Genomic DNA, 23,853 nt, shown 5'->3' on the forward strand with positions numbered 1-23,853 from the left:
AGCTGCACTTAAAAGTTAGTTATCAAGGCGTCTTTTAGTGAAGTGTAGGACTGAATCTTAAGTGTTGGTCTCAGAGTTGAATCACGACAGTACTATGTGCCATAAATTTTAGGTGACGTCACTTCCAAGTCCATAGAAATGACCAATCACTGAAGAGAATCCCTTATCTAAGAATATATAAATATCTTAGAAATATCTCAGTGAATAGTTAAATGGAAAATGAGAGTGTATATTTTGACAATAATCTACAAATAATACAAAACATATAATAATACATTGGCAATGAATCAAAAATAAATGTTTCCTTATCTTTCCAATTCATTAATTAGGCATCTAACTTGTGTGCGGTTAATTGAGCGGCTCTATATACTGCAGCCACAGTCCACCAAGCTGAAACCAACATGGAATCAAAAAGAAAACCAAACTGGAGAGGAGAAGAGATATTATCAGATGGATGGATGTTGCTAGGGACGCTCGCATCTCCATTTCCTCCCTCATCATCATCATCATCGTCTGCTGGTGGGAGTGGGACATTGCGCGCCTTACAAATGTTGTGCAGTATTGCACATGCCATAATGATACAGCACACTCTGCCTGGAGTGTGCCGTATTTCTGAATGCAGAACGTGGAATCTGCGCTTCCACTGGCCAATTCCTCTCTCCACCACACTTCTTGTGCTTTTGTGTGCCCTGTGACGAGAATAAACCCTCCTATTAAACCATATTCTATAAACTTAATTAAACATTTTAAATTTAAAACAATTAGGCATTTCGTTGGGCTAACCTGTTATAGTTCATTTGGCCTTGTGTCTGTGGCATCTGATAAGGGGTAAGAAGCCAGCGGCGTAAGGGATATCCCTTATTCCTAATTAGGTGACACCCAGGTGGCACAATGCGCCTCTCAAACAGCTGCTTCAGGCCACTTTCATTTAGGATCCTTGCGTCATGGGTGGACCCAGACCACTTGGGTACCACATCCAAGATGTTGTAGTCTGCATCAAACACTACTTGCGTGTTGATACTGTGGTACCTCTTCCTGTTTACATAAATGCTCTCGTCCACGCTTGGAGCGATGATCCTAATATGTGTGCCATCGATTGCACCGACCACTCCAGGGAAGCCAGCTATTTGCATAAATGCAGTTTGCTTCTGTTGAATTACCGGGGTGTAGTTGGGAAGTCAATGAAATGCATGACGAGGTGAGGAGCATTAAGGGCCATTATTGTTTCCATAACAATTCTGCTAATTGACGGTTGTGATGGCCCCAAATAATCAGCGTTACACTGTTGCATTTTTCCAGTGGCAAGATATCGAAGCATTGTGATGACCTTTAATTCTGCCGTGAAAGCTCTGCTGCGTGACATTACTGATGAGATGACGTCCCTTATTAAATCTGTGACAATAATAATACCTGCTTTGTCCAAACGATACCATTTGATCAGCTGCTTGTCATCAAACAAAGCCACGACATCCTTCCGCTCCCGGAACGTTCGCGCACGTCTCTCTCGCCTCAGTGCCATCCTCTACTGGCAACTCCTAACCACTTAGGACACCTCTGGAGGTCTCTTAAATATCTGGGGGAGTAGGAGTGATTCTTAGACTTGAGAAGGTTGATAAATAGCTTTTATTCTTAAGTTTGAGAGTAGGACTAAATTTCACAAATTCTCAGCACTTAAGACTAAAATGGCACTCTAAGACGCTTGATAAATACGGCACCAGATCATAAAGCCCGCTCCCTACATGTTAGCCGATGGGACCTGAGCTAAAGTAAGAACTCAAAGCACACCGCAAGGACATTTTTCCCAAAGAGGGTTTCTGCCACTTTAGGGAGTTCTGATCACACTGATGTTTGTTCAAGTGTTTTTTCAGACAAGTTTGGTGTAAATTAGTTATTTGATACTATTAAAAGGGGGTTTAACGGCATGATTGACAGCTATGTGCTCGCGATCATTGGCCACTTGCTGGTGGGTCGGAAGGGCATTTGGGCTGGAACTGGACACTGCGGAGATCGGAGAGACTGGCTCCAAATGACGTCACTAGCGCAAGATGGCACAGACCGCATCCAGGATATTTTGGCTTCATTTTTGTACAGTGGAGGTAAGTGGAGACATGTCTTCCATCTTTGGGGATTTAGTATCTTAGACTGCAAGAGCACCACCGACAGCTTTACCTCCTGAGCCACAGTTGCCCTAGTCTGAGTGGGCGGAAGTTCGCTGCATAGATCAGCCTCTCATTGGGCGGAACGAGCCACCCGCTGAAGTCCCGCCCTACCACCTCCGGTTGTGTAGCAGTTTTCAACCATTTTCAACACGTCCTTTACTAACTTTTGCGGTGTTTGATCTTGCGGGGATGTAGCCATTTTTCTGCCGTGGTTCGTGTCCTGTAGGCGATATTTTTGTGGGCGTGTTACACCAAAACCTGTTTCCCCCCGGCAATATTTTTGCAAGCGCACCGTTGCTGTGGCACCGCCCAGAATGATTGTGATTGGTTGAAAGAAATACAAGCAGCCGGGGCGTTTTTTTCTCCAATCTTAAAGTGAGAGTCGGCCCAGCCAGACCTTTCTTTTCTTGAGAAAGGTCTGGTGAGCGAGACTACAGTTGCCCTACAGCTGCCAGTCAGTTAGCTTATATTAGCATAAAGACTGGAAACAGGGGCTAACAGCTAGCCTGGTTCTGTGGAAAAGGTACAAAACACATCTCAGTAATTAACACATTGTATCATTTGTTTAATTTGTACAAAAGCCAAAGTGCTGGTAGGTAGGCTACATTTTGTTACCTCTGGACAGAGTCAGGCTGTTTCCAGTCTTTATGCTAACCTAAGCTAACCAGCTGCTGACTTGTAGCTACATATTTAGCATACAGAAATGAGAGTGGTATCAATTTTTTCATCTAACTCTTGGCAAGACAGCCAGTAAATGTATTTCCAAAAATATCCCAAAACTATTTCCTTAAAGGAAAGACATTTTCTTTAAATACGTCATTGAAAGTATTGGTGCTGCTGTGCCTTTTTTTCCACAGCAGTTAGCCTGTGGGTAACAATGGAAGATTTGTGCCTGTACTCACACAAACATAAATAATATAACCATTCAAATCCTTGACTTTACGTCCTCTAAGGTGAAAAAAAAATATGCCAATAAAGCAAATATCATTATTCTTTCTGCTGTAAGATTTATTCAAATCGCTCTCTTCCCTGGGAACCAATTTATTTATTATACCGTGTGGGGCTACTAATGGTATTGCAAGCAGGAGGAATGAGTCATGCCTAATGGCTGAGAGTCAGTATGAAGAGATAAAAACCTAATGATTTTTCATGTGGTTGTTACAACAAATGGCTGTTTTATAAAAACTCAAAGCTCTCAATGAGAACAGCCGTAATCAGTCAAAGCCAGACTCTTCTTCTTCTTCTTTTTTTTTTTATAAATCATTATTCCCTGATTATTGTAGCAGATAGTATCTACCCCTCCAGAGGAAGGCACTATGAATGGTTTGAATGTCCTTGGATTTTCATCAACTGGATTTGACTGATGGCTGGAAAATAACGTGCCGATACATTCCCTACAACACAAGTCATCCTCCTGATTGAGAAGTTTGGGACAGCAGTGCAAAGCACATTTCCTTCTTTGTCTTCACATCGTCATTAGCACACAGTCCATCCCGTCCTCCCTCTGTGTACAGCATATTGAAGGGAATCAGTAATGTGTCGTATTATCGTACCTGAAGTCACAGAGGCAGAAATCTCTGCTCGGCACAGGCCTGCAGACGCACACTGTCTTTTTATCTCCAGGTAGCACAGGAAAGAGTTTATTTGGTGTTACCTTTTTATTATCTTGAATTTCTCCTGCGCTGCCCGTCTATTGTCACAGAGCAGTGTGCTAAAGGTAGAGATAGCCTACCCAGTAGACGATGTTGAACAGCAAGAAGGAGGTGGGAAAAAAGACCCGTGAGTATGCGTCCAGTTCAAGTACGTCTATGTGGACGCGTCCTTTTCTCCACGCACCATCTTTACACTCCTCGAAGCAGCAGAAGAAGCTCTGGCAGTCTTTTCCGTCCAGACACTCATAAACACAAGCGTCCTCAAAGTCCTGCCAGTACATGGAGTTGTTTAAAGCGATGACGGTGTGCGGAGGTCTCACATCCAGGACAGAATAGTTCTGAGAAGAAGAAGAGACATACAGACAAACAGGAAGTCAAACTGAATCCTGAGTTTACGCTATGATCACTCATCACATTAGTAGATTTTGTTCTCCTGGTACAGACCAGCTGTTACAAAGGGATGTTTAGGGGAACTTGGTTTGTTTTCCAAGTAACAATCATGTATGTTTTCAGTGAGCAGAGCTCGTCACTGAGTCATGGTGCTCTGTTGTGTGCTGGTGTTATGTGCGATACATGAATGGCCCGATGTGTAATACTGTTATGTGTAGTATGTGTCTTTATCTTTTTTTATGGTGTATACTTTTCATTTCTTCTGGACTATTATTGTAAGGCAAGAATACTTTTGCAGCTCCTGAGTCCAAGACGAGTTTCCCTACAAGGACAAAAAAGTGTATCGTATCATATTGTATCGTATCGTATCGTGTCATGAAAGTCATATCTGTTTTTTTCTGTTTTGTTTCGAGGATTTTTAGCTTCATCAAATAATTGATTTTTACCTCAAACCAAAAAATAAAATAAAATAAAATAAAGGGGAACACCAGTGATACAGTATAGTGTTGTACTTCCATAAAAATAGGAGATGAAAAAAGAATGGTCAAAATCAATATAACAGAAGCTGAGATGTCCTGACTAATGTTCAATATCTTCCATTAACTTCTGCTGAAACGTCTGTGAAGCATTCATCTCCTGGCACACAGTAGACTTGAGTTCACCTTTGTTCAACACTGTTGCACCGTATTTTTAAGTTTAAAAGTTATTCCATCCACGTCATGTTATTTCATCAGCTTCTTTTTATATAATTTTATACTACCACAATAGAAACAGCAGCCTCGACCTCACAGATTGTTCACAATTCAAGGTTGCTGCTGAGTGTGACAAAGTTGATCCAGCCTTGCAAAGAAAAGAGATGTGATTCTTTGAGGGAAAAAAAAGAAACATTATTTTTTGAGATTTTTTTGTTAATTTGTGTCTTTAATGTCGGAGTTTCTTCTCAGAATATTACCCCCCTCCCCAGGCTCTGTATGTTATGCTTTTTCTCTCCTTACCAAAAATGGTACCAATACTGTATTGCACCAGTTTGTAGCACAAAAGAAGCTGTTTTTGGTTTTTGTTAATAAAATGCAAATTCTACAAGTCCAAGTCAAGACGACATCATCAAAGTTACTTCCTCAGACTGGAAGGAGGAGTCTGGACATTCGTCTTTGGTTTTGTAATAGAAATGGGTGGGGATATCCAGACCATGTGACGGCGTTGCCATAGGTGCGGCACGCTGTAAATCCTTAATTTCTCCAATCTTGTGGACGTTGCAGCTCTGCAATATGGCTGAATCAAATGAAATCATATCCATTTTAATCTCTTCTTGCGATGCACTGAACACTTCCTTTTCTGTTGTACTACGGACAACAATTTGGGGAACAGCAATTCTGGTGTAGGCGGCTGTAAGGCAAAGCTAATCAGCCGTTGGTCGAAGAAGTACAGAAGTGCACGGATTTGGATCAGATCACATCACTGCTGCTGGGAGCCAGTGCTAGTTCTATTACAACTTTCCTATGGGAATGTCCACAGACGACAGAGTCAGCCAGCGAGCTGACGTCATCGGCGTCTGTGCAAGAGACTACATTTGCTTTTGCTCCAGAGGTGAAAACTTACACCTACCAGAATGCACCACACCAGACTAATAAATGCTCCCACTGTTGGGTGATGTAATACAAACTTGTCAGTTTGACACAGTGGCAGCCGGCTGGTAATAGACCATCTCATATTACAGTTAAAAAGCAACTTAAAACATGTTTCTGGAAACATATGAGGCAGGACATGGGCGACACAGTAACAGAATCTTGGTTAATATTTGACCTCTGTAGTTAGTTTTACTGTTTGACCTGTGCTTTTATAGCCACCATTTTTACTGTGTAGTAGACAGTATGGCGCCCACCTCCTGTTCACAAACTCTTGCTATTACAGCTAAACAGGGCACTAAAATGTTTTACTGTTCGATAGGATTTCGGCCCGAGTTTGAGAGAGAGAGGGGCGCGTCTTTCGCTTGATGCGCTTCTATACTCTTTGTGTCCGTGGTGGCGACATGGATGACAGGCAATGCGGAAATGTAGTACAGCCTGTAGTTTGAGTGACAGCCAGGGAGAGCCAGCGAAACTCCACCGGATGACGGATTTTGCTTGACGAATGTTCTTTGCTTGTAATACAAATAACTCCAGTTGTCTTATTTAAGATGACTTCTTTAATCTACCATTTTACGTAAAGCATTAAAGATAAACTCTGCAGGAATTATCAGCTACTGATTGTAAACAGAAAGTGAAACCCAGCTTTGTCCACTTGGGTTTTCACCCCACTAAATTTGCTTGTTTTTTTGCGCTGTGTCTGTGATGTTTGTTGCTTCCTCTTGGATGCATGTTGCCTACAGTCTGGCATCTGGTCACTATGTTTTCATAAAGTCCTGACCTTCATCACAAACACAGCATAAGAAGAAGAAAGTAAGAAAATACAGTGGGAGAGCAGATAAATACACCATCACACACTTCTAGTTTGTAAAAGTCTATACATTGTTTTTGAGGAAAATCCTGCTCAGTATACCTTTAAAATCTGTGCAGTATTAACACATAAGATGCATGAAAACATATTTATAATGTAACCTTTATGTGCTGCAACTTCATAAATCCTTGACAAACACTTGCTAACTTTCTTCCAAAGCTTTCTTGATACGTCATCAACAGATAAATCCTGCATTGGGTCAACGTAATGCAAATGGGACACCAACCCTGAAACACTTGTGATGCATATTAAGTATTTTGATGGATACAGAGGCATATTTTCATTTTTAAAACAATAGAAAATAAGCTCTTGTGGAGGAAAAAGATCACTGAAATCCCGCTTCAAGCCTCAGTGTCTCTGTCTAGCATTAGAGATTAGAGCTTTGGTTTTCTGCACAGAGCATGAGGTGACAGTCTGCACTCCTTCCCTTCAGTTGTTGAAGCTTGTTCAGACTGATGCAGTGTCCCTTAAAATAGTAACAGTCTTATCAGAAGAGCTTATAAAGGGCATCATCTCAACCCTGGAATTTTTTCTCACTTCCATCTTGCGATAACAAACCAAAGTGCCGTCAGAGAAAAGCTACTTTTATAACAAGTGACAGTAATCCTGTACATAAGGGCATCACCTCAATCTACATCTTATCATTTACATCACTTCAATGTTAAGGAATATTACTGCAGGAATATTTAGTATATTTATAAATATACAAAAACTGACTCAAGGTCAACTCACCGATCTTTTAGGTTCCATGCAGCTGGGTCTTCGAGCGCTGTATGAATAGTAATTTAACGTTGCATACTCCATCAGAGCAGCAAAGACAAACAGGAAGCAGACAGTGACGAAAAGGTCCATGGCAGTGACATACGACACTCTGGGTAGTGACGTCCTGGCCACACTGCTGAGGGTAGTCATAGTCAGCACGGTGGTTATACCTGAAGGACAAAAGACAAGACAAACTCACCTTAGGCACTGCTCACAGGTAATAACGAAGATCCACAAGGTTTGTACTGGATTAGTTCACTTGGATTGTGACGCTGAACTGTATTTATTTCCTCATTTTACTACAGAAACACGAGTGAATGCAGGATTATGACAAAAACTGTGGACAAAGACCGTACAATATAAAATCACCTTTGCTGAAGCTTTGACAGATTCTTGCAGTGTGTGCCTCCAGATACTTTGTGATCCCTTTAAACTCAGGGATGAAGTGAACACTTTGGTTTTATATTGTCTTGGAGAAGAGAGAGCAGACTGCATGAAACCTCTGTTGACTCCAGTGAGTTTGAAGCTCAGGAGCAGAGACCTACTTTACTGTTGCTGGGAGGGTTTATGCTGATAAAAGTTTTTTGGAAAACTCTTTCATACACACATTTTGTCATGTTGTGCATTTGTTGAGCTCAAACCTGTCTAATATTTTGAGATGAGGCCAATAAAAAATGTGTAGGATCCCATCACAGTGAAGGGAAATTTGTCAACTGTCCAAAACAAGACACAGTTAAAGTGTATTTGAATGGTGGCATATCGAACAGCAGGGATCTAGTGTGTGGTGTGCCTCAGGGCAGTTGCCTTGGACCATTGCTGTTCACTGTATTTATTAATGATCTTGCTTGGGCTACTAAAAGTGCAAAAATGTTTTTTTTATGCTGATGATTCAACCTTGTATTATGCTGCCCCTTCATGCAAGGAACTTAATGATGTCCTTAATATGGAACTGCAAGTAGTGCACGATTGGGTTCTTTGTAATAAGTTAGTTCTTAATATTCCCAAAACAAAAAGCATTTTATTAGGTTCAAAACATGAATTATCTTGTAGCCCAAAGCTGGATTCAAAGTTATATAATAAGGGGAGAGTGTCAAACTTCTTGGTGTAGTGTTGGACTCCAGGCTTTCCTTTAGTCATCATATTAATCAAATCATCTTAAAGATGGGAAGAGCTGTTGGCATCTCCAGGAAATATGCTTTTTTTGTTGCTCGCCCCCTCTTGTGTCAGATAGTGCAAAGTTTAGTATTATGTCACCTTGACTATTGTTCTGTGGTCTGGGCATCTGCCACTAAAGGTGAGCTCAGAAAGCTGCAGATTGCCCAAAATAAGGCTGTATGGTTGGTGTTGGGTTGCTCATCCAGATCAAACATTAACCGCATGCATGATTCCCTCTCATGGCTGACCGTAGAAAACCGGTTAGCAGTAAACACAGCTGTATTGTTTAAGTCAGTCTTGATCAGTAGAACACCTGATTTTATATTTGAACAAACTGTTTTTCGAAATACTGTGCACTCTGGAATAATCTGCCTCATCATCTCTGTCGTACAGAAAGTAAACAGGTATTTAAACATGCAATATGTAATTTTCTGCCACTAGGGGTCTCAAACCAAAACAATAACAGAAGACGTTGGATGACATCACGAAGTAGCGTGGGATCATGGGAGTTGTAGTCATACAACAGATACAGATCTGACGTTCCTCACTCCGTGAAACCGAAACCGACCGTGGCAGTTTTTTTGGCAGAGCGAGCTTCAGCAGCAGAGAAATGCTTGCAATACACTGTTGAAAATGATTAATATTTCGATAACATCAGCCAGATGTTTGCTTACCTGTCTAGTAGAACACACGCGAGGTTGGCGTCGAATTGTAGTCCTAGATTTTCACGAAGCTCTCTCCATCTCGGAAAGGCCACACCAATATTTATCCTGGATTTAGCTCTCTTCTTATCCCAAATTCTTCTGGGATCGCTTGGTTGACCCGTGCGTTTCCGTTTTACCGGCTTGTTTACCGGGACAGCTTCGGTGTCAGAAGGTGCAGCAACCGTCAATGCATAATACTGATCCATGACGAGTTAGCTTAGCCTAGCAACAGTAACGTTCATTCTCTGACATCTCATCCGATCTGCTTCTTCTTCTCCTCCTCCATTTAATGTCTATTGTAACTGGAGTTACGTTGCCATTGACATGCGACCTAATGACACGGTCCGTAACTGTTATTAATATTTCATATTTATCTGGGTTTGAAAAATTGTTGGAAACATTTCTGATAATCAAAGTACACAACTAAACAAAATATATATTATTGGTTTAGTCGTTTTTAGACATTTTTATGTGGAAAAACTACATATTATACCTTTAAAAAGAAACTTAAATCTCATTTAAGATTGTAAATGTTGACTTGGCTGTATGTAGAGTGTTCAGTGTTTTCAGAGAAAATGAATTGTTAGATTTATGAAAATTATTAAACGTTGTATGTTTTAATTAAGTTTTATCATTAGGTATATTATAATTGTATTTAAATGTAAAATGAATGTGGTCTTTTGTTGATGATATGATTGATTTTTTTTTTTTTTTTGTGGACCCCAGGAAGACTAGTTGGTTACTGCGGTACCAGCTAATGGGGATCCTTCATATCTATTCTCCTTGCTCTATCAGCGAGAGCTTTAAGAACAGTTAAATTCGAAAACTTTTCTCTATCCTCAAGGACATGTCAAACGGACATTTCACCCACAAACAATTTATGTATCCATCTACTCATGGACAAGAGGCTCATGCTTGTGCGGGGTGATACATTTGGCAGGTGTAGTCTGGTAGAAAGAAAATAGTTCCTACATGAAACAGCTCACATCAAGGTCTGTGGATTATCTTGAGTAACCAGGTCATAATTTCTGTGAAGAGACATTGCTGTTGAATTTTTCAAGTATATTTTTTCTGGCGCTTTAAGCACCACAAGCTGAGCAACATCTAGTTCCATTATACTGTAGAGAAGGCAGACATCTCTATGACTGATATCTCCAACACTCTGCAACTCACACCAAGGGAGAGGGATGTCTGGGGTGCCTTGCTTGGCCTGCTGGCCCTGTGATCCTGTATGAAAATGGATGGATGGATAGTCATTCTCTTTTTGCTCTGTTTTTGGTCTCCACCGATCCTTGAGAAGAATATCTGGCTCTGTAGCTACCAAATGCTTCAATATGTTCACCAGGTATAATGGCTGACTTCATCTGTTGCTGTTTGAGGCTTACCTTGTCACGTACAGTGAGTTTTTAGAGTTGTTGTTTTTATTTAAATTTATGTAACAAAACCTATGACACAATATGTTCGTCAATGACCTTATTTTCCACCGAAGTTATTAAACTCTAACTGTGACTATATCAACATGCAATATTAATGACGAAAGGAGACAAGAGTTTAATGCAGTTTAAAATATTCAGACTTTACTAAAATCTCTCTTTATTTTTGTTGACAAAAAAGAAGAGACAAAATATTATAGACTGTTTTTTTTTTTTCAGTGCAGCAGTTAGATTTCTTGTGCTGCAGGCACCGTATCACGACTGCACAGGCTACGCAGATGAAAATGAGCAGTCAGGAGGACTCGAAGGAACTCACTTAAATTAATAACAACAACAGGGCTTCGGAGAAAGAAATGAGGGGACAAAAATGTTGCTTTTGGTTACACTAAATTGACTGAAATGTTCAATATAATCTGATGACTAGAAAAGGACAAAAATGTCAGCATTTTTTATTGAATAAAACTAAAATAATTAATGATTTATGTGAATAAAAACACTAAGAAGGAAATTTGAAACAAGACTGAGGCTATGTTTTAAATAAAGCAGACTACAGAATGCAGACTTCTTTCACATTACATTTGCTCCATTGATAATAAAAAATATTGCTAAGATTTCCTGGATTTACTGCATGCAAAAGCACCAAGCAGTTTCCCCTCTTTAAGTTACTTTCTTCATATTAAGAGTGACACTATCTTGTTCAGTGTCATTTAGCAGCTAAGTTAGAAGCTAACACTTCATTTTGACTAACAGCAGATGTCACTCAGATTGACAGACGTGAGAGAAACCTCCGTTCCTCCAGCATCTCTGTATGATTTCATGCTCTCCTCTCTCCCATCTCCTCCTCCACGAGCATTATAGAGATGCCTATAAGAAAAAAACAAAAAAACATCTGCGACTGTTTCACCGAGGTTTCTATGGTAACAAGCTGGCCCCATCTATTTCAGGCGGACACCTCACAATTTTCCTTTAGCCTCTGCTTGCCACAGTGATTACACTTACCTGCCTTCTGCTGATGCTGTGGCACAGATTCAAGAGTTTTTGTTCTAAACGATACAATGAACAGCAGGTTTAAAGAGAGGCATTTATCTCTACTGGCAGCTTAATGTGGAGGAGACTGTGAGGCTCTGTATGTGATGCATCAAACATAAATGGTTCAACGTATGGGATGGCTTTCCTAAAAAATTAGGCATGTCAGGTGTGTGATAACTTCCTGCTAAGCTAAGTTATTAAGGTTCAAACCTGAGCTGAAAGGTTTTGCCCTTGGCTGATTCACCCCAATCCTTCTCCACACCTAAAGGGTTTTATCTTTACTGCCACAGGGCTCGGCTTGCCCCTGTACTGTACATCAGCCCACATCTAAGATCCAGTCATTATCTTCATTCTCTGTCTTGATTTCCATGTAATTAATGCAGATGCTTTACAGTAAAGATGGCAGATTAATAGCACTTATTTATTTTCTACCATTGTCTCTTTCATCAGTTTTGAATGTACAGTACAAAGCATATTAACTCTGAGCAGAGGATACAGACACTTGAAGGAGCGGCTGGTGTAATGTTTTGGTGACAGTGGTTCAACTGTTCCAAAGACAATCAGATCGCTTTTCATTTTCCTCAGAGAAGAGCTACCACAGTCCCCACTGTTACTTTGGTTGTTCCACTGTCCAACATTTCTTAGGGTGCTTTCACACCTGCCCTGTTTGGTTCGGTTCAATCAAACTCAAGTTTGTTTGCCTAGTGTGCAGGGCAGGTGTGAACACAGCAATCACACTCAGGTGTGCACCAAAACAACCGGACTGAGACCTTCTTGAAGAGGTGGTCTCAGTCTGGCTACAAACAAACTCTGGTGCGGTTTGTTTGTGGTGAGAACGTGTTCCAACCTGGATCTGAACCAACTGCAGTCACATGACACATTGTTTGGGTTAAACATGAGCATGTTACAGTCCTGGAGGATTATTAATGTGCACCTCCTCCTGTACTGCCTTAATATGCACATTCAGCACATCCAATGCAACAAAACATTGTTTTCTAGTCGAGCCGCGCCTCGTTTTCAAACTGTATGGTTTGACTAAAATGAACAATGACAGCAATATAGTCCACGATGAGCAGCGCTAAAATCAACCTGCGTAGTTGTCCCTCCATTGTGACATTAGAAAGTGTCACATTTATCTTGCAAGTGTACTCTTCTTCAACGTTTGTTTTACTTCCTGGATTTTTCCCACATGGAAATTCTGACCAATCAAGAGCAGCTTTCTTGCACAAGGCATTTGATCTGGTAAGTTTGTAAATGCTGCCGTGAGAACATGAACCAACTCTCGGCAATTATACAACTTTGTAACAACATGAGTCCCTGATTCAGACCTTAGTAACTGCAAATAACTTACATTGATAAGTGGGGATAGCTACTGATAGCGACTTAGGAAAACGAAAGCACCATCCTCTTCTGTTTTTGCGCAATAGTTGACACACTTCCTTTGTGCTGTAAATGGAGCCTTCATTTTCCTAGGTGATCGTACCCAGTGGCAGACAGAGTTGTATAGTGAAAGCGAGGCTTAAAAGGAACCAATCACGAGAAAAAATGTCGGCACTGTATGTTTCTGCAAGCCATAGATATGTTACACTTGCACAGTATGTTTCAACAGCACTGTTGAAACATACTGTGGTTATACATACAACATGTGGTTATGTTTAGGCACAAAAACCACTTGGTTATGGTTAGCAAAAGATCATGATTTGGCTTAAAATACCTGGTTTTGGGGAACACAATCCCTGCTAGAAACACAGCAGAGTCTCGGTAAAACCAACCACTTTTTGTGGCACCATCTCCAGTGGGAAACAGCAATGGGTTGTTATAAAACAACTGTGTTTGCTGCCTAAAAAGCAGCTGGAAACACAGCAAAGACTCAGGCCTAGTCCACACGAGCACGGGTGTTTTTAAAACTGAACTTTTTTGGCCTCCAGTTTTTAAAAAATCTGCGTCAATACGAGCGGTGTAATAAAAATACCTCCGTCCACATGACACCGCAAATTCCACTATCAAGCAATGTAATACACATGCCAAAGCAGTAGGTGGCGATATAACTCCTAACTGTAAGGCCATTGTAGCCAATCAGAAGGCAGTAAAATGTCATTACCAGAAAAACAACAATGTTAGTTATATGATACAGCCACAAAGTGCTGATATGCTGCTAAATAGCGGCAGTATTTTGTTTAGGTCCATCCTCAAATCGTCTCTTGCACACACTGGATCAGGTAATAACACAGCTGTTTTCTGTTTACGTTGCACACTGTGACGTCATACAATGGAGACGAGACAAAATAACTGCGGTTATCCTGTCCACACACGACTGCTGACACCAGACTTTTCCAAAAAGTTCACCCTGGACTCCGGTACAAATAACTCCGATTACAGGGGCCCAAAACTGCGGTTACGTGTGGATGAAAGGCCAAACCGTGAGCAAAGAGTCACGGTTTTATAAATACCCGCATTGGTGTGGACAGACTGTCAATAAATGACAACTGATTTAGTTGTTTATTGGTCTTGAGCAGTGGTCTGCAGTGGTTTGCAATTCGGCAGGGCTTGGGCTTAGGTGTTGTGCCATCCACAACATGTGCTGACAAAGTTTTGAAATGTTGATATGATGCATATAAAATGTGCAAATGTACTGTATTGGTGGTTTGCAGGAACATACAATGCCATCGTTTCCTTCTGGTGAGTGGGCTGATTAAGTCTTAATGCCAATAGTGTCATTATTCTATAGCCATTCAACATTTACTTCATAATAATGCATTAAAGCAAAAAAAAAAAAAAAAAAAAAACTTGCCAATTTCCACTTTGAGGGCTGAGTGAAAATCACACATTTATACAAATTGTTCAGGAAAAAAAAATCTAGAAACATTTGCAAAGACAGCTCAGTACTTTGCACTTATTGTTCAATAGAGGCACTTACATACCGATATCTTTGTAATGTCAGTCTAAGTTTGAAATTACTGTATTTTTTTATCCCTTAAGAAAAGGCCTAGACCAACACTACGTCACTCAAAAATATGAAATATGGATAAAATGTAAACACAAAAAAAGATGGAAGAAATCAATTACCTTCACCAGAGTGTTCCACAGCACTGGATAACGACAAATAGCGAGCATGCACAAAAGAGAAAAAGGCATAACAAAACAGAAAAAGCAGATGGAGTGACTCAAGTTAAGTGACAAACAAATATCCATGCAGCATAGATATAAAGTAAAGACGGAGCACATTCAAAGCAAAACATGATTAAACTGTGCAAACAGAAACCTTAAAAGGAGGACCTTGAGATGATGTCTGCATCACTACTTCTACTTCAACTTTAATGGCTCAACTTTAAAACAATGTTCCAGACATAAACCCACAGTGTCTCCTGGTACGGACAGACTTACTGAACTGCAGTGAGACCACAGTACCTAAAGCCGTTCTGGCTGGCGTGGCGTCTTTTTTGATCCAGAAGGACACCCAGGAGAGGACCACGGTGAGGATGCAGGGGATGTAGGTCTGGATGGTGAAGTAGCCCATTCTTCTACTCAGGTCGAAGTACACGGTCATCAATACATAGTCACCTGTGTGTGAAAACAACCTGATGAGAAGCTTTACACACACACATACACCTCCAGTCACTGTGGGCACTGGTACAGAAACTGCACTGATCAGGAGTTAAATAACCCAAATAAATTCAGATTACAGCTGATCATCGTTCATTCAAGATTCATATTCAACATTTGACACAGAAATTAAAAATCAAACGTGGCTCCTTGTATAAACTCAAAGGATGTTTGTCATCTTCCAACCGTGAAACTATTGTGCAGTCAACCTTCACGTCTGTGCTCGACTATGGAGATATCCTGTGCTGTCATGCTGCCTCATCAACACTCCAGCTGTTAAACCCTGTGTATCACAGAGCATTACGCTTTATTACATATGACACAATTCATTCTCATCATTGTTGTCTGTATCACACAGTTGGATGGACTTCCTCAAGTCAAGACGAAGAGGCGAGCTCATGTGATTAATTTGTAAAGCTCTAATGGTGAAGCTTCCAGGCTACCTTAACATCTGTTTTCTTATTTAAATCTAGAAACTATTTAAAGGAGCACTTCAACCTCCAAACGTCCGTTTCTGTATTAGTAACTCTCTCCATGTAACATTGAATACATAAAGAAAAGTTTGTTTTTCTCACATGCCTCCACAGTGAAAAAGGAATCCAAAAACAGAGACTTGGTGAATTGAAGTCATTGGGGTCCAAGATTAACAACAGCTAAACTATACTAAAACATCTGTTTACAAATTCTCACACAACTTGCGCTCGAGAACTCGAAGTCTTATTTATCCAGTTCTTCACAAACACATGCATTTTCACTGAAACCTTACTATTTAAAACTAAACTGAGAGTGAAACTTATCTATGCTCTCTTCAAGCCAGACTCCATTGACAAAAACAGTCATTTTACCTCGCTGAACACAGGAGCTGCTGGTCAACCACTGCCTCGATTAGGGCTGGGCGATATGACCAAAATCTCATATCCCGATATAGGTCATTTCATATCCCGATAGCGATACCTATCCCGATATAGCACATTTTAATCCAATGAATAAAAAGTTGCGAGAAAGCTGGTGAATCAGATCAATAAAATGTTATTTTCTGATTGTTTCACAGTTGTTACGTTCCAGAGCACAAACACGCTCACACCCCCACTCAACACTGAGGCTGTACTCCAAATGACGAAAAATATTGCCGTAACAAGTGTAATTTGCGTGACAACGATATAAACGATAAAGCAAAATATGAAACGATAGACATTTTTCTCTTGTCACACAATATATATAGTCATATCGCACAGCCCTAGCCTCGATCAGTTAGTTTGCTATTTAAAGAGAGCATACAGTAGAAGAATGTTTTCATTTTTGGATACGTCTCAAAGTTTTCATCCCAAATTCAACATAACACGGGGTGAGTAACTGATATACAAACAGTAATTTGGAGGCAGCATGATGCATTCCCTCATGTACACACTAACATTGGCATTTTTCAGGCACTGTGAAGCTTTAAAATTGAAAGAACTGCAAACTACTATTCATATGTTTTCCTAGCTAAATTCATACATATCCCATGTAATGATGTGCCAGTAATTTATGCGTGACCCATGTAATTTGGAAGGCTGTGATCACGTGACCCAAGCGCTGACGAGAGTAAAGAATAAAGCAGGAAGCTGTCGCATAAGGAGGGGTGGTGGATACGTCACCAAACATAGGACTTTCTCCAGGAGACCAGTGTTCAGAGCCGGATTTTGAGCGTCATTTTAAGGTACGTCGTCACCATTTTTACCCCCTAAACCTAACCACAACTTAACTTGCCTAAATCTAACCTCCATAACTTTACCTTAAGAATGTAATGTCATTCGTGAGGCGCTAGTTTGTACGATAACTTACAAACCATCGTGTGTGCATTTTTGTAGGATCTTATGCAAACTAGAGTCTTACCTTCCCCTTGGAGATTTTAAAGCTTTATAAGCTGATGTTTTTTGTTATTCTTGTTACAGTTTTTAATTCTTAGTTCTTGTCCTCATCTTAATCTCATTGAAACTGCCTGATTAAATAAAAATGAAATACATATTAACATTAAACCTTTGAAGGTCCTGTATGTAATATGAGAACATAAGACTGCAGTAGTAAACGTGTACAATAACATCTAGCTAACATCATGGTAACACTTTAATCCCCTTATTTAGCAATTATAATCAGTGTATTCAGCCTAAATAAAGGGTTTATAACCAAGCGGCAACCTCCGGAGCTGAAAAATTGAGCCAAAGTGGAAGTGCTAAAAACAACTGCAGTTCCTCAAATGGCCACTTGAGGCTGATTCCAAGAGCGAGTCATTTTCAATTTGCCCAACTCAACAGCCGAAATAAAATGTTCACAGTCTGGTACCAAGAACGTTTTTTGTTTCTGTAGCTAATTTCACCCGTTCATGACAACTGTGCGGGGGGGTGAGTTTTTATATAATTCACCCACTTACATTTTATTAAGGCGTAAAGTTTAGCATAATTGTGGGCATGGCCACTATGGGTGACAAGCTGTCTGTTGACTCAGTTAATTATTTAGATCCATCCCTTGCTTCTCCACAGCTCCACCCTCTCCCCATGTAAGGTAATTTCTGGCTCCAAAAATCCAAGATGGCCACGACTCCAGGCTTCAAACCAATGTATGAAAAGGGTTTATGTTTATGACAAACTGCATTACACTACACTGTAGGTATAAGTAAATATAAAGGAATTTTTAGGTTGTAGTTCATTCATTTGATGCTAAGAATGAAACCTAAACACTCAACATACCTCCAGGTTTAAACCCACCTGTGCATGATCTGTATAAAAAGCTAGTAAAACAGTAACACAGTGTCAAAGTGTGTAAACCTGTTTATACACCATTTATGATATTCAGAGAAGTTATAATTGTTGACAAATTAACTTTAACAATCACTTTAAAATGTCATTGTATCTGCTTATTACTGCATTACAGTGCATTATAAATATGTTTATGTGTTTGCATACTGCCACTGAGTTCTAACTGGAGATGCGAGGGATGAAGTGCAGTTCTGCATATTGTTTAGTAGCGAGGGGCTTGCTGTAAAACTTTAGGCTTCATGAGAATTTCTATATGCAAATGATGTATAACATTTCTAAAAATATAAGAGCTGACTCAGCGCTATGCAGATCACGCACAGCTTCCTCTTAAGGTAAGTGATTTCTCTCTTCAGCCGATATCAGGTATTATTACTGGCAGGGAAACTGAATTGCATTATGAACCTGTATGATAATAATTGTAGGCAGTGATTTGGATATCAGTCTGCAGAGAAGCTTCTTACTCGCTGACAGTAATTATGTTGGAAGCATGCAATCAACGAAAAACCACCTGTGGTCAGTTTCTTGTTTCATAGAGGTTTCAAGGAGACATTTGAAAGTTGTAATCCTTAAGTGTCATGAAGTTAAATCTGTTTTGATACTGTTTCTTGTCAACATTTCTTCAGCAATAGTCATTCAGTGTACTTCATTCTGTAATTATCTCTCAATACAGTATTTTTCATTGTTGGTGGCAGTTTTTAGTATTGCAGGAAGCCACTGCTACAGTAAGCTATGGATGATTTTTGGCATTTTTACCTTTATTGAACAGTTGACAGTAAAGATGCAGACAGGTTAGAGGGTGGGGAGAGAGAGGAGGTACAACAGTTGGAATCAAACTGCCAACATTGTGGTTAAGTGGCATGCACGGTAACCATTCACCTACCGAGAATCCCACAATCAACTTAAACTTGAAATACACGAGAGATCTGAAATATTACGAAGACCTTTTTATTCACATGGGTGAGGCCATTTATTAGCAACTCTCTCAAACAGTGTGCCGGTAGAACAGGCGGCAAAAAACTTGTTGTGCAAAGCAAATTTAAAGAAACTGTGTGTAAGATTTAGGGGGATTTAGTGGCATCTAGTGGTGAGGATTGCAGATTGCAACGAGCTGAAACTACTCTCAGTTAGAATTTCTTCAATGTTCAGTGTTCAGAAGGTTTTTATCGTCAGCTGAATTATCTACAGAGGTCTCTACCGGGTCGCTTGCCCAGTACCTGCTCTGTGTGCTCACCTATTTCTGATCCAAACATTCAGGAGATATTTACAGAGAGCCAAATTATCCGCTGCAGTTCGCTGCATAGATCAGCCTCTCATTGGGTGTTACACCAAAACCTGTTTCCCCCCGGCAATATTTTTGCAAGTGCACCGTTGTTGTGGCACCGCCCAGAATGATTGTGATTGGTTGAAAGAAATACAAGCAGCCGGGGCGTTTTTTTTTCTCCAGTCTTAAAGTGAGAGTCGGCCCAGCCAGACCTTTCTTTTCTTGAGAAAGGTCTGGTAAGCGAGACTAATTCTAAGGTAACAAAAGCACGTATTACACACCTATTTTCAGGTGGTTGTACACTAAAGCCTAGTTCACATTACATGATTTTGACGTCGCAGAGGATCTTGAGAGCCACCTTGGGTCGGAGGTGAGTCGGCAGATAGTCTGCCACGACGAGTCCTCATGTGTGAACAAGCCTACGAGCAAGTCGCCCCCTCGTCTGTGACTGGGACTGGATATCTGGCATGCTAGAAAACTGGAGAAGTGTGACACGACTGACAAAGAGCATCAGCCAATGAGAGGCGGGATACGTCCCACGTCAGCACGCAGGAGGATGGAAGAAATGTGAGAAGGACTAGCCACAGGATTGCCAGGTCCGCTTATTAGCCGCGACTTTGGGCTTGTTTTTTTGTAAAGTCGCTTACAAATATTAGTAGTCGGGTTGTGGTTTTTTGGGCTTGTTTCTAAAGAGGAGTTGCTTATTCAGGCTTGCTCTCTAAACGTCATAAGTTATTTAAACGCATGATAGTCGCTTCTTTTGGGCTTGTTTCCATAGCCCTGGTTGCTTGTTTCTCTCCCAAGATCTGGCAACACTGACAAGCCGGCCGGCATGCAACAACAACAATGGCGGCGTCCACAGGATCACGGGGAGTGCGTTGTGTTTGGACCCAGGATAATAAAGAATATCCATGCCTTTACGATGTGTCGTCTCCAAGTTTGGTGACGTCACCGCGTTATCTGGGGCTCTGTCTACGAGGGCTCGGGGGAGAAATCTTGTGGTGTGCACACACAGGACTCCCGATGACAGAAACACACGTCGCCAGGTATGAATACTCAAAAGATTACGATAGTCTCTGCGATGCAAAATCAGGGGGACAATCGTGTAATGTGAACTAGCCATAAGGAAACTACCAATATAATCCCCTAAATGCTTCACACTGAACCTTTAAGTTCTTTAAAACCAGATTCAGTGTAGATGGATGGCAACGACAGACGGACAAGAGAATTAGAGATTATTTGTAAACTCGTTCTAAACAAGGAGGAAGAAGACTCCGAAGGCCCGAAATACACACACATGCACTAACAGGACCTATACATGCATCAAATGGAGAGATGTCAGAGCGAGGGGGCTGCTCATGGACAGGCGCCCCGAGCAGTTGGGGTTCGGTGCCTTGTTCAAGGGAGGAGGTGAGCTGGCACCTTTCCAGCTACCAGTTAATGCTCCGTATTTGGTCCAGACAGGGACTTAAACTGGTGACCCTCCAATTCCCAAGCCAAGTCCCTATAGACTGAGCTACTGACGCCCATTACTGACGTTTTATAAGCAGTGACAGGACAGCAAGAGTTCGACTAGTGGGTTTGTTTGTTTATCTTTGAATTGCCTTTGTGGTCTCATCAGGGGGCTTCACAAAAAGAGTTTTTCTATGTACAAACTAGGGTTGGGTACCGTTCATAATTGAACCGATACGGTACCGGTATCTGGTTGGGTACCGTTCATAATTGAACCGATACGGTACCGGTATCTGGAATTTGGTACCGGTACCAAACAGTACCTTATTTTGGTACTTTTTAAAGTCTAAACTTCTCAGTTTCAACATGTTATTGAGAACATTTAGGAACAGTGCTGCACATTAACTTTTGTCTGCACATTTTTTTGTCGCCATTGTTGCTGAGTCTGAGGTGCGAGTCATGTGCTCTCGCTCCGCCTCCCCCTCAGGTACCGAAATTTGGCACCGATTCATTTTAAGTGAATCGGTACTCGGTAGTACTGAGTGAATCGTTACCAAGTACAAAAAGTACCGAGTTTCGGTACCCAACCCTAGTACAAACTGAATATCATCAAGACAAGTAGAAGTGCTTTAGCAGGGAAACATCTATGGAAACTACAGTAGCTTATTTCTTGCAGTATTTACTGTATTGCTTTAGATACTTGAGTGTTTTCTTGTGTGACATCATCTAACAATCTGAGTTTCTCCTCCTCAAACCAGTTTGGCTCCACTTTTATTTAACAAAATGAGGTGATGTGACACACAGCTTGGTGCACAAACAGATGAATGAAGGGATTTATAATGATTTCTGCTCAACTTGTACAAAGCCGAAGTCAGCTCCAGATCCTACCTGCTGTGGTCTTGATAATGTCTGTAGTGTTTCTCAGGCCCATGAAATCAAACTGGTAGAGACGCCAGGACTTTTGGTCAGCCGCCTCCACAGAGTTCTTCCTCCACTTGTAAATCATCTCATCTCGCGGGTATCCATCTGCAATTACACAGAGCATGTGTGTGTGACCCTTGGCGCTACATGGCACATCCTAATGATGGATGTCCTGCGCAGACAGACCTAGGGCCACCCAGAGCAACATTTGTCTTGTGCTGGAGGCTGGCTAATGAAAAGACAATCTGGAATAAAGACAGAGGCACAAGGAAAGTAGATTAAAGGAGAGCTTTGGTTCAATAACACACTGAATGTGTCTGGATGTTGAGCTGACCTTCACATGATGTGCACGCAGCCTGGGAGTGCTTTTACAATCAATCACACGAGGTTAATGATGGATTAATGATTCCATTTCTGCTTTGGTGTCGCACCAGCTTGGAACCTTTCTGTCTTAAACAGACATATAATCATTTTAAGTAGAAAAGCTAACAACATTATGATCATGCCTGATAGCAATTTGATGTAATAGGCTTTCAATTAACAAAAACATTAACTGTGAGGGAAGACGTTGCCCAAGCTGCTAATTGTTTTCAAACATGCTTGATGAATGAATGTCATTAACATTTGCCAAAGTTCTCTCATTTGCTATTAATGATGCCAATAAAGATTCAGCAATCGCTGCTCAGATTCACGATATTCAGAAAATATCAGCTTTCTGTTGGAAACAGCTCTTTGAGTAAGTAAACTTCTGTTAATGGCAACACTTGATCGGCTGCATTCTGTATGACATTTGCATAAAATATTAGTCTAGGGCACATCTCATGATGCATTTATAAATTAACAATATTCATTAGACCTAATACACATGAGCCTAACAGGAAGACATGGTGCCTTTCAAAATAAAAGTGCTTTAGATAGACACACTACATCACACCATTTGAGGTACTTTACCTGAGTATTTCCATTTTGTACCACTTTATACTTTTACTCCTCTACATGTCAGAGGGACTACTGAGGTGTACTGCACTGCATTAATACGGCAGCTATAGTTACTGGTTACTTTTTTTTAAAGATTCAAGATTTCAAAACAAAAATGATTTCAGAGTGTCCATTAGCACCCAGACGAGAATAGTCACACCTGCAGCTTTTCAGCTATTTACATCCATCACTACAACACATTATTTTGGATCCACTGCGTGCTATGATAGGCTAGTACTCATGTTAATGCGTCAAGGTCGGAAGTGTTTAGGATTAAGGCAAACAGGTCACAGTTGTGGCTCACCGATCTTAGATATTCTTTGGTATTAAAGTGGTACATTTACAAGAAAAAAACTCACAAATATACCGCCCGAGAGTCAGGTGACGTAGTATAAAGAGCAACACAGTCCATGGAGGGAGTAAGAAGTGTTGAGTGAGTGGGTCAAGCACGGAACATTCAGACAGAGGACTGAGCTACGAATGCTGCAGTTTTTGAAGGGGGTATAAAGCTGCTGAATAAACAATGTGTACATAAACTTTAGCAGAATAGCGAAATAAACCCATTCATGTTGATGTTATATTTATTGTTGCTAGGATGCCCAGTAATATACACCTGGCTGTAAATAGCCACATTGGCACACTGGTGCAAATAACATTGTTGGCTATGGACGCCTGGGTGCTAATAGCATCTGCCTTAAGATTTTTCATGAAAAACAAATGAAAAGTTTTGAAATATGACGCCTTGTTGTAGATTACACTACCCACTCGAAGTTAATGGAGCTGAAATAGTTACTCTATTACCTGATGAGTCACTCGGTGCAGCTTTGATTAGTGGGTGTCTGGCGTTTTTCATGCAAAAATGACAAACGTTTCATGATTCCAGATTCTTAAATTCGATGATTTACAGCTTTGCCTTGACGTAAATAAGAGTAAAATGGAACACTTTGGGGTTTGGGGCATTGGATGGACTTAACAAGCTATTTGGAAATGTCACTTTGTTCTCTGGGAAATCATGAACCTGCGCATTTCTCGCCATTTTTTCACTTTTTATAAACCAAACAAT

At 40.7% G+C, this 23,853-nt stretch overlaps 1 protein-coding gene across 1 annotated transcript in view; it reads right to left on the reverse strand.

The window, feature by feature from the left end:
• Positions 1–3,378: 3,378 nt before the first annotated feature.
• Positions 3,379–23,853, reverse strand: part of LOC126396473 (gamma-aminobutyric acid receptor subunit gamma-3) — a 103,653-nt gene continuing 83,178 nt past the window's right edge. The window contains exons 6-9 of the mRNA XM_050054586.1: positions 21,780–21,917; positions 15,189–15,341; positions 7,430–7,629; positions 3,379–4,149 (exon numbers count right to left, since the gene is read on the reverse strand). Of these exons, the coding sequence (XP_049910543.1) occupies positions 3,871–4,149; positions 7,430–7,629; positions 15,189–15,341; positions 21,780–21,917 (770 nt within the window). The 3' untranslated portion in view covers positions 3,379–3,870. The remainder of the gene's footprint in view (positions 4,150–7,429; positions 7,630–15,188; positions 15,342–21,779; positions 21,918–23,853) is intronic.

This window comes from Epinephelus moara, chromosome 10, assembly GCF_006386435.1.
Source record: "Epinephelus moara isolate mb chromosome 10, YSFRI_EMoa_1.0, whole genome shotgun sequence".
NCBI classification, from domain to species: domain Eukaryota; kingdom Metazoa; phylum Chordata; class Actinopteri; order Perciformes; family Serranidae; genus Epinephelus; species Epinephelus moara.